The sequence below is a fragment of the Hylaeus anthracinus genome, unplaced genomic scaffold (assembly GCF_026225885.1).
Source record: "Hylaeus anthracinus isolate JK02 unplaced genomic scaffold, UHH_iyHylAnth1.0_haploid 27328, whole genome shotgun sequence".
In the NCBI taxonomy this organism is placed as follows: Eukaryota; Metazoa; Arthropoda; class Insecta; order Hymenoptera; family Colletidae; genus Hylaeus; species Hylaeus anthracinus.
The window spans coordinates 1-11,767 of record NW_026535135.1 but is presented as its reverse complement, the minus strand read 5'-3'; the positions used below and the strand labels follow the sequence as shown (position 1 = coordinate 11,767).

Genomic DNA, 11,767 nt, shown 5'->3' with positions numbered 1-11,767 from the left:
GTTAATAACTGAAGATTCGTATTATAAAATTTGTATATTAAATAAACATTTTATGTTTAATATTTACACGTATGCAAGTTGAGTGCACATGATACATTTACAAAGTACATGGTCGATACCGTTAATCGCGTTGCTTCAATTGTCTTATATATCAATTTAAAATTGTCACGCACATAAATTTCTACTTATTCATCACAAAGGCTAACGTTTTAAAAATGCCAAATTTTCTTTCAGTATTACCGTAAGTCTTATAGAAGGCAATAATTTTTGTACACCTTCCAAATGTAATTTTCGAGTACAAAATACATCGTATATATGCTGGATAGTTTATATACAACGTCTTTTTCCTTTTTGTGTAATGGACATAATTTGTACTCAGTTTCTTGATAGTTCTAGTCAACCATACCTCATAGAATAATATTAAAAAAAAAAAAAAAAAAAAAAAGAAATTCCTAAATGCAATATACATACATTTCAAATTACAAATGAAAAAACAGAAATTGATTTTTATTTACATTTATAAAAATCAATCGGTGTAAGACTTATCAAAGGTTATATCGTATTGCCAGTATGGTACTGTCGAACTAAAAATTAAATAATATCTATGCTTTTATTCGAAATATCAATATAGTCGTTTGATATATTAGGAAATAGTACGAAACATAGAGTTAGTCTTACATAGATCGATCTTTAAATTATAGCGGTACACTTTGAAATACTAAAACTTAGTAATCGGTATTATTGTTCTATACGAAAAAAAATGAGTTTCATGGAAATGAAATTTAAAAAAATACAAAAACACTGTATTTTTATAAAAAAAAAGATATTTCATGTTTTTCTTAGAAATCTTAAATCTACAATCCGATCAAATACTTGCACAAACCCTGTAGCCCATAGGCTGCAACTTGAAATTCCGCAGATAAAAATCTCAAGCAGTAAACGTTTACGTATTATTAGATGTGGGATTAGAATTTGATAGCGACTCTACACGCATCGAATCGATCCTGGCTACAATTTTTAATGCAGGACCTAATTTAATACTCATGGCTGACATAAGGTGGTCCTCTTTGAGTAACATAAGTGCTTGACCATCGATTTCTTGAATAGCAAAATCTTCTGCATAGTCAGCACACCCCGGTAAACCACGAATAAAATCACATACTTCTCCAACCTGTGCAAAATAATTTTATTTTGTCATATCGACGTGGAAATATATTTCTTTTTAGGAAATTTATGCGAGCCGTATTCTTACCGTCCATTTTACAGGATTAACTTTTGGCAGTGTTTCATCGACTGAGGAAGTTGTAGTTGTAGTGGACAATAATTTATCTTCCCCATTCTTCTTCATCATGTCTCCGTCAAGATTTTTCGATTCAGTCTCTATCAATTCAGTCCACTGTTTCTCGTTACCGTCGCGATCTCTCGCTTCACGTTTTTTGCTGTTTGATTCGTAAGTTGTAATTTCTGTTTTTATTCAAATACTTCAAAAAATTCAAGAAGCAACGCGTCTACTAACCTCTTTGCACAACCAGATGAACAGAATCGCTTTTCCTTTTTGAACTTGATATTTTGCTCGTCCACTAAAGTACCGCAAGATTCGCACTTTCCAATTTGAGCATTATTTCCGTCGTCGTCACCGGGATAATTAGGTGCATGCTTTTTCCCTGACAGAATTAATTCAGTTTAATACAGCTTACGTTACTAGTAGAACACTGCATGTAACTACATTTGTTTAATCTTACTTGGAGGTTCTTCATGGTTCTCCTTTTCAGACGATGAATTATTACGATTTAAAATATTATTTGTGTCTTGATTAACTGTGTTATTTAACGATGTTCGATTAACGGCAAATGGTTCGGATGCTAAAACAAATGTATTTATAAGTATAGGCATAATAATTCGTAAACGTAATAATACATAAGAAATGAATCGAATATATACCTTCTTGTATAACAAAGCCTTCGATTACATGCGTGAGAACTTGTGGTTTGACCATTGCTTTTGGAGGCACATGTTTGCTGTTTGCAGTAACTGACACTGACACGGGAATTGTTACAGACTCGTCGTTGCTAATACCATTCGTAATAGAATTAATCGTGTTCGCTAGTCCTGTTAACGGATTGTTGCATTTCTCTTCTGTCTTCATAGTTGAATTATCTTCGTCTTTTATAACTATTTTACATTGGTCCCCGTCTATGCAAATGTTTATATGAAACTCATGCTATTATCGAAAATATTTATCGAATTATATACAAACCTGTCACTTCTGGTTGAGCTACTGTAATTTCTTCTATCGTAAGGGGCATTGTCTCTTCCTTTTTCAACATTAATTTAGAATTTTCTTCGCTTGTAATTGAAGCATTTGTAGTCGATGGTAATACTAAGGTACATTCGGTTTGATGACTACGATCAGGAGATGTAATCATTATGGTGGAATTAGTATTATCGTGCGTTTGATCTGTCAACTGATTCACCATAGACATCGTTTGAACCTGTGACGTCCCGCTAACTATTTGACTACCAATTATTGTCGAATTGATCGCCTAAAAAGTATTACGTTATCGAATTAGGTGGCATTAATTAAATAGAAAACAACGTGTATTACCTGTAATGGTAATTGCTGTACATTAGCCATCTGTGACTGTTGTACTTGATTCATTTGAGATGTAGTAGCAACTCCAACACCAACACCAACTCCGCCTACGGATACCACAGGCATAATCGGGCGTTCTCCGCCAAGAACCACTCCAGGTTGTTGTTGCTGTTGTAGAGTCATGTTTGCTTTAAAGAAGACAGTAACGGTTGAATATCTGAAAACCCGTTTAAAAAATTATTGTAGACAACATATAAATCGTCGTCTTACTCATTATTGGTTTAGGCTGTATTTGTTGCTGTTGCGATGCTTGCAATTGCGGTTGTTGGTACTGTTGTTGCATCTGTTGCTGCTGCGCATGCTGCTTCTGTTGAATAAAAACCTGTTGATGTTGTTGCATCGCTTGCTGTGACTGTTGCTGCGGTTGTTGCGGCGATTGCAATGGTTTACCACGACCTTTACCGCCACTACCGCTTCCTTTTCCACTCTAAGTTATAAAACACAAAAAAAAAACACTTCTTCTTCATTATACGAAAAGAAAAAAGAATGTTTCGATGGTTTGACGTGACACACGACAATCGCAGCAGTTGAAATTGTTGTTCCAACTGTTACTTTAATTATAGTAACCTGTACATGTACCGTGGCTTGAACTCCGTGAACAGTTTGCGTTGAAACGGAACTGGCAGCTCGTATACTGGCAGCTTGTACTGCTTGTAGAGAGGACGGCAAAATACTCAACGGTCGTTGACCACCCGTGCTTTGCTTACCCTGCTGCTGTTGTTGCTGTTGCATATCCATCACCTTTGGTTTTGCACTAGCTGCAGCAATTTGTTGTACCCCTTGAATTTGTTGTTGCGTAGCCAGTGCTATACAAAGACAGCGACGACATAATCTCGAGAAGATTAAAAATCTTATTTAATACCGATAATAAACTAACCATTATGAGCTTGTATAGGTTGTGGGCTTTGTATAAACATGTCAGGTTGAGTAGGTCCTCTAATGAATATCTGATTAGTTAGAAGTGCTGGTGGTTGTATCCCTGTCCAAGCAACTTGTGGTGTAAATTGCCAAGGAGCAAATTGCATACCGCCCCTTCCGCCCGATGGCGTAGCTGCAGTGCACGTGGTATACTAAATATTACAGAAACAGTACACTATGTATGTGCCGAACATAATACAAATAATAATTAGGTATCGTAAAATAAAATCTGAACGAGATTATAATACCTTTTGTACTTGATCTTGTTTGTTTGCAGACTGTTGTTGCTGTTGCTGCTGTAAAGAGGGAGGGGGTTGTGGGGAACCCAATACACCTAGTTGACCAAATACTAAAGTCTGTCCAGCTCCTGGTGTAGCAGAAGTAGGTACTGGTAAGTATCCCGTAGGAAATCCTTGTACTTTTGTACCTCCACCTGCGGGATGACCTCCGCCTTGACCTGGCGTCGACGCGGTAGTTAGCATGTGAGGTGTAAGTTGAGCAGCTGACTGAAATGGCTTTCCAGCAGTTATGACCTGTAAAGTATCCGACTTAGAGGAGGATTTGTATTTTTTTTAAATGCGAAACATCACGAGTATGTTTAGATACCTGTATAGAGGAAGGATTAAGTCCTGCAGGATGAAGAGCTAAGTTTCCTGGCATCAGTAACGGAGTTCCCTGAGTATTATAGAGTTGTTGTAAGTGATATGCTTGGTTTTGCATAGGTTGCTGAATAACTTGTACAGCTTGTGGGTGTGCAGCCATTGTAGTTATGGTTGTTGCTCCCTGCTGACCGGATAGAGTCATAGACACACCTCCTTGCTGTTGATGTTGTTGCATTGATACTGCAACAGCACCCTATAATATTTGATTATTATTATATAAATATGTTTTCTTACTAAATAAATGCCTACTATACAGTAAAATTTTACCTGTTGCTGAGGCATGATTGCTGCTACCTGTGGCTGCACTTGGACTTGAGTAGGAACAACATTATGCTGTCCATTATTAGATTGTTGCTGTTGAGACTGCTGCTGCTGTTGTTGCTGTTGCTGCTGCTGTTGAACATGTTGTTGTACTTGTTGCTGAACCTGCTGCTGAACTTGCTGCTGAACTTGCATTTGCTGTTGGGACTGTACTTGTTGCTGAATCTGTTGTTGTGGTTGAACTTGTTGAGATTGTACTTGTTGCTGTGCTTGTTGTTGCTGGGACTGTTGCTGCTGTTGAACGTGCTGTTGTTGTTGTTGTTGTACATTTTGCTGTTGTTGAATATCATGGGTTGCGATCATCATTTGCTGCTGTTGTGGCTGTTGCTGCTGCTGTTGTTGAGGTTGTTGTTGTTGCTGTTGCTGCTGTTGTTGCTGTGATTGCTGTTGCTGTGTTTGTTGTGGCTGATTTTGAGAGATTCCAATTGGTTTAACATCTGTCATGTTTTCCTATACCTTTTTATTATTCGAAGTTAAACTTCCTTTAGAAAAAGAAGTATTTTTTCCACTATTAAACTCTCAGCAATTTAATGTCTTTTTTCCTTGCCATTGTATATAGATATTTTTTGTTAGAATATCACTTTTAATCTTTTCAATCTGCTGCACCTAAAAAGATAATTGTTCATTTTGTTAAAAATTTCTTTGAAAAGTTCAGACTTTATTAGATTAATTTATACATAAAAGTAACGATCGATTGTACCTTTTATAATGTGTACAGAATCACAATTGATAGAATTTAAATAAGTTATTTATTCTAATACATAATTTACGATAGTACGGTTTCATATCCGATATGTGTCTTGTACCAAAATTTTCAGTATAGATACACAACAGTGTGTTTATATCAACGAAGCACCAATCGTAACGTGTTTATTGTCGCAGAAATAGATAAAGAAGTTATGCAATATTTATTAACCATAACCTTAATTTTAATATCATCGATTAATATCATCGGTACACGTGGAAGATTGTAAAATTACTTTTGAATTTTAATAGATCGTTACTGTTTGATCTTGATATAAGAGTGTAAAAATGAAAAGTGAAAGAGTGCGAAAAGTGGTGAATATTCGTTTACAATGTAAGTGGTATTTCAAATCAACTAATTATTGCATGTTCGATTTATAAAAATTAAAGATGGAATGTTTAGCATGCTATACTTTTTGTATTTTTGTTCTGAACATGTTATGTTTTATAAACAATATACGAAACTTCACAAATTAATGTTAACGATTCTTCAAATATACGGTAAATATTACAGTAGTTACTAAGAATATATTTTATACGTCATATTTTCATAACCAACGCTTCGAGCATACTAGATAACCTTAAAATGTAGATCGTATCAACTATTAAGGGGTCATAATTGCTATTAACAAACTCATTAAATCATCCACTAGAGCAATTAGCAATAAGGAATATATATCTTGAGCAAATGTTTTCAATTAAAGGAAAAGAATCCTGTAACGATTAATTTTCAGATCCGGGTGCAATAATACGATAATCATTTTGCGTATTTAATTTCGTATACTTTTATAGGTTTCAATATTTACGTACGGTTTATTATTAATAATTTCCTAAATTCAAATAACATAGAAAACGTTATTAACATAAAATATAAAGCATAAGTTCGAAAATGTTCGTATAACCTATAATTTTGGAATTTGTATATTTGGACGTAGTTCTCTCAAATTTGCAACAAGAACTTGGGATAAATTTTTATTAACGTAATTGTGATATTTACTAAATACATATTAATACTTTTTATGGAAATGATCAATAGGGAACGGTTAAATGCATTAAAACAAGTGTTTCATAATAAGAGGGTCTATTTGGTATTATATGCGAGATTGGTTTTTGCGTGATGAATTGATAATCAGTTTGTCGACAAAGTCATGCAAAACTGAAAAAAATGGAATTTCTAAAGACGCGAGTCGGGTTAAAAAAAAAGTTCGAATGGGTCTCGAGCGGTAAAAAAGGGATCTGTAATCGCGTCAAAGCATCGAAGTATCGACGAACCGAAAACACATGATCCATCTTGAGATTGGAGTAGAAGGAACAAAATGTCGTCTCGCGAGCACCACCATAATTAGTAAACGGACAAGGGGCTCGAAGAGCAGGAGGGAGAGTTCTCTCTGAGCGGGAAATATGATTGAAAGGCGGGTTGAAGGGGGAGAGAAAAATAAGAGAAGGGGAGAAGCGACCGTACTAGGGGGCGGTTGACAACATGGATTTCGCCATAATGGTAATAACGGCGATGATGATAATAACAACACACGCGGTTTCCTCGACGAGTGTTCGTCCGATGTAACTTATTCGTCGGAGCAACTGAGACACGCGAAACCGTGGAATTGTATCTCGTCGAATAGAGAACAGCGTCTCCGACGCCGACATATTGGATTACAAAATAAAGCACGTTCGAAGATCCGGCGGGACATAACGCACAGTGTGTTCTATACTTTGTGTAGCTCGCGGTAATTTTCGAGTATCGATATACCGTGTACGTTGTAATCGCGGTCGGAATACCATCGATACGGATCTACAAGGAGACTAAAAATATCGAAGGCACACAACATTGCATGGAGTTTCGGATACTCGTTCAGGTACTCACATGGCGACTGCGCAGTCACACCTATCACGTTTTCGAACACGCCGTAGACACTGTCACCGCACCGATTCCACCGTTAACTAGACCAAACTTTCTATCGTGAATCGTTGTCTCTCGTACCTCTTTAAAAAAACACTATGGGTATTTTAAACAGAGTTTTGTTATACGTTGACGTCGCGAGGTTTCGTAAGCATTCGTAGTCGCATTCGTTGTCTGCCTCCCTGCTCCCACACGATCCACGGAACCCCTCGCTTCTCTTCGTTCCCCCCTCGCTTCACCGCCCTTCTCCCTGTCTGTTCCCCTCCATTTCGCCTCTTATAACCTCACCTCTCCCATCGCGTATGGCAACCTCGTTTGCCCATTGGTTCAGCGAGGACAAATCCCAAAGGCATCGTTTGCACCGTGAAAGGCGGGGCCATTGGATATGGTGGCTGCAGGCGCATGCCCCGTAACGGTACTCATACTCTTACCTCGGGCACACATAGCACTCTTCACCAACACATGCACACACCCTGTGATGTACATACGAGTGGGTATAGTCCGCAGAATATTTCGCAGTATAACTTCACGATGCCATCAGGGGCGAACACGGACGCGTTGTCGCCCCGTCACGTGACAGTCGTGTCATTCGACTTTCTTATCGAATATTATATTTGCATTTGTTTTGTTTTATGTTTACGTTAGGTGAATTATATGAGCTTATATATAAATTTAGGTTATAGTTGAAATATCGAAGGTAATTAAATTAAATTTTGTTGTTTTTGTATTTACGCGTAAACGTAGCATACAAACAGAGTAGTTCATTTGCAACACGGAACTGTTTGAAAAATGCAAATTTCAGGAAATTGTGTTGCAACAAAAATCGTTCTTTTTCATTCTGGAAATTTTCTATGAAAAAGAAAAATCTGTATTTCCTTCGATGGGTGGTTCCTAATAATTGTCTCAGTTCGGTGTTCGTCGATGATCCTTGCGAGGAAATGTAGATTGAATGGAAATAAATAAAGCTCGATATTTCCATCGCCAAACGTGAATCCAACGTCGCGATTACTCGTTACGCTCCTGGCACAGCTGTTTCTAAGTTGGGCTTATACTGCCCTCCTCGAAACCCCGTAATGCAATTTCGTTCGCGATTGGTCCTCTGCGTGTGTGTAAAGGATTCCCACCCAATCCGTACAGAGCATATTCTGTACTTTTTTCATCAGAAAACGGAAGCAACGCTAGTTTGCGCGAATATACATCGAGCGCCTGGAATTCACAGTACTCCCAATTCGATTTAAATTTCCAAAACCGTGATTTAAACAGACTACATGGTCTATATTTGGGTAAAAGGATTCTTCTTTTGTATCGAATGATTACAAGTTTAAGATCTCTGCTATTTATCGAAGTATAATTTTCGTTCGCGAGTAATTTTCATCGGCTGCAATTTCGTTAGTCTACTACCAGTTATCATAATTATGTTTATTAATATCTCCGAAGATGTGCTTGGTATAAAAAACGACGTTAGGCGTAAAAACGGCACGAAGTATTCGAAAAGATCGAACGTAAAGAGCGAAACGCAACCGATTTATCGGTCATCTTCCAATACCGGTCATGGATTTCGACAAAGAAGCGAGACGGTAGGATGTTTCGCGACGAGGGTAGGAAGAGAGTCGTGGCCGCGCCAATCCCAGCAACCACGTCCCTACGGTGGCATGTGCCTCTGACATGTATACCGCGTATCTGGGTCCTGTTACAGTGTGTGTATCGAGGGAAACACGGATAGTCTATAGTCCACGTCGCGCTAGGTTAGGAAATATACGATATTCCGTGGAAAGGAGCGTGGCGGCGCGCGTAGTTTGTTGTTCGACCGATAGAGCGTACGAAGGGGAAGTGGGAGAAAGCGACAGCCAATGGTTTAGGTCGGCCGGGGTTGCCAAGGTAACAAGTTAATGATTCGAGCCGCCACTGAGAAATTAGCTTCGCTTCGTGGCGGTGTCGCGCATGCGTTCTCTCTTGGAAACTCGCCGCTACGTATCCTGCCTGCCTCTGCGTTTCGATATAGCTGCCCCTTCACATCTGTACCGAAAATCTATACACGTCTGTTTCGTACACGTACACGGCACGTTCCTGCGTCGGTGGACAGGTTCTCTGTGGAGGAGACTCGCCACCACGCAAAGCGGCGAGCCAATGTGTGTACGTGCATCGATCGAGGAAAGTGTGGGTCTCCACACGCATACACGGTTCGATGGAATCGAGAACCCTCGTACGTACACGACGAGGGAAAGAGACAGGGTTACGCAGCTTTTCACTCGTCGCGACGATTGGTCCCCTTCCCACTCCAATCTCTTCTTGGCTTCTCTGTTTTCCATTCGTGCTGTCTGTCATCTTTCCCCTTTCCCCTCGCGCGGACTTGCATCTCCGTCCGTTCATTTGCCCTCTTTCTCGACCAACTCTTCGCTCGTCGCTCTTTCGACCCCTCTACCCCTGACCTTATTTTCCCCACCGCCACGCGGGAATCCGTAATTCAACCACGCGTCGCCTCCTCGCGAATCCTCTTGAACGATACCGCGATCGAGGAGGGGGGGAATCGTGCGTGCGAAGGCGGTGGGGGAGGAGGAGGGGAGTTGCCCATTAAGATTCACTCGTGGATTATAATATTCGATGTCCGTCGATCGGGCATCGGGAGGCGAATTAGCGCGTAGAAAATGGAAGCAGCCGGGGGCACCGGTAATTACGCCACGCCTGGTCCTCCGGCGTCCGATGACGATCGTTTTCGACGGTCACCAGGTTTCCTTCCATTTTTCTTGTCGGGATCGCGGCCCCGAGCCGGCTCCAGTCTCCATCGCCAACCTTTTCTTCCGCGTCGTTAGAGTCACCATCCCTGGATCTCAGGGAAAGAGCGAGACGCTCTTTGAAAGAAGATGGTGAGAGGAGGGCGACAGAGGGTATAATTAATTACATTTACGATACAAGCTGACATGACAAATACATGCTTTATGCATACAAGTATATGCACTCGTACAAAACAAAATATTCAATCGTTATATTAATTAGATTATTCATAGATTCCATTCAACAAACATTATTTTTTGTATGTCTTTCGTATCACTGTACTCCATAAATTCATAAAATTCCCGAACTAATTATTGGTAACTTAAACAATCGATATCATTGCAAAAATCATGCGTTCATTGTATTAGGTACGTTACGTATCGTATTTTCGTAACGAACATGCATGAACGAGATCAATAACCACGATCATACATAGCTTCAAGGAGACGTCCGACATAAATAGCGTACTTAAAATATTAAATTAATCCATTGATCGTTGACGATTCGCGCGAGTATTCCAAACGTTGTTTCCCCCGAAAGGTCAACAGTCAATGGGTTCAGTCACGTGAGGTAATCTGATTGTTTAATTTTGTTATTTCAGAAAGGGTAACCTAGAACTTAAAAGAGAACGGTTAGTCGCGTGCGCGCGATCAAAGAGATCACCGCCGAATCGCGTCGCTCGCGATTCGATATCACGATCCGTGAGATACTAATTGACGAACGTAAGTTACTAAATTACCAATTCGATGGGTACCACAGTAGAGTAAGTAAGCGAAGAATAGAAACTCGAGTTTCCCATCATTTCGCAGAGCTTTTCTATTTTTCATTTCTAACTCCGCTACGATTCGAGAATAAAAAAAAAAAAAAAAGATCGGAGAGTATCCTAAGCCTTGTCAGAAATTATTTATCGATCGTAAATTTAATCGCGATAAGATTTTGAACGATATATTTAAACTTCGTTTTACTGTTGGGATGCGATGTAGAAGTTTCTGGAACGTCGTACGTAACGTAACGTAACACCTAAACGTGCCACGATAACATAGTAATCGAACGGTCATCTTGATACGGATGGTTCGAGGATCGAGGCACGATCGAGGCACGATCGTTCCGAGCGACGCGCGATCTTTGTCGTATTACGTAAGTGTCGCGGTACAATTAGGAAATGCTCTCCGCGGGATCTCGCGCGGCCGGACGAAAATATCCTCTAACGCCTAAACTTACCTCGAAACGCGGATATACGGGCGGTTAAGGGGGGCCAGTTTTCTCGGGAAACTTAAAGGATGGCGGCCAGGGATCATATCGGTTCATTAATCGACCTCGGACACGAGGGTATCGTAAATTCGTTGGAACGCGTGTTGAACTGGCCAGTATAGACATGGGCAATCTTTTATTGGAGTAACAGTCGACGAATAAAAAGAACATATTGTTAAAGTGCATTTATCAAAGGATATCTATCAGACTAAAATTTGTCTGAATGGCTGTTAACCCTTTGACTGCGAAGGGTGTGCATGTATATACGCCCTCGAGAAATGGGCTCAGCGAAATGTTTATATTCGTCGAATCGATTTTTAAAAAATATCGGCTTGTAGGGGATGACGAGACGAGACTTGTTGTATTTACAGTTTATTCATAGGACGCTTAGGTTCGAGAATAAAAATTGAAAAGTTCCAAGTTCGTTGGAAAAATTGAATTTCAGGAGAAAGGTCTTTTAAGTTTTCAATTTTTATCTCTGAAACTAAACACCGTATGGATAAACTCGTAAATATAAAAAAGTTCCGTCTTATCATTCCCTATAAA

General features: G+C 39.5%; 1 protein-coding gene across 4 annotated transcripts; it reads right to left on the bottom strand.

The window, feature by feature from the left end:
• Positions 1-19: 19 nt before the first annotated feature.
• On the bottom strand, positions 20-9,605 carry LOC128893300 (polyhomeotic-proximal chromatin protein-like). Of its 4 annotated transcripts, none has more exons than XM_054154155.1 (14): positions 6,761-9,605; positions 4,501-5,160; positions 4,178-4,426; positions 3,820-4,104; positions 3,531-3,723; positions 3,221-3,459; positions 2,864-3,080; positions 2,606-2,781; positions 2,258-2,543; positions 1,942-2,193; positions 1,743-1,862; positions 1,517-1,664; positions 1,253-1,439; positions 20-1,171 (listed from the first exon to the last, which is right to left on the bottom strand). In XM_054154155.1, exons 2-14 carry the CDS (start codon positions 4,996-4,998, stop codon positions 944-946), a joined length of 3,078 nt encoding a protein of 1,025 aa, XP_054010130.1. In that variant the 5' UTR covers positions 4,999-5,160; positions 6,761-9,605; the 3' UTR covers positions 20-943. The 4 variants fall into 4 exon arrangements, with proteins under 4 accessions (XP_054010130.1, XP_054010129.1, XP_054010132.1 ...); XM_054154154.1 differs by having other exon boundaries at positions 7,163-9,605; XM_054154157.1 differs by having other exon boundaries at positions 3,233-3,459; positions 7,163-9,603.
• Between the last annotated feature and the right edge of the window lie 2,162 nt (positions 9,606-11,767).

Excerpts from the sequence above, each read along its gene's own strand:
- LOC128893300 (XM_054154155.1), bottom strand. The coding sequence starts at position 4,998 with ATGACAGATGTTAAACCAATTGGAATCTCTCAAAATCAGCCACAACAA. Across the intron at positions 3,081-3,220 it reads AAGCCACGGTACATGTACAG|AGTGGAAAAGGAAGCGGTAG; the intron begins GTTACTATAATT and ends TTTATAACTTAG. Across the intron at positions 1,440-1,516 it reads TCATCTGGTTGTGCAAAGAG|CAAAAAACGTGAAGCGAGAG; the intron begins GTTAGTAGACGC and ends CGAATCAAACAG.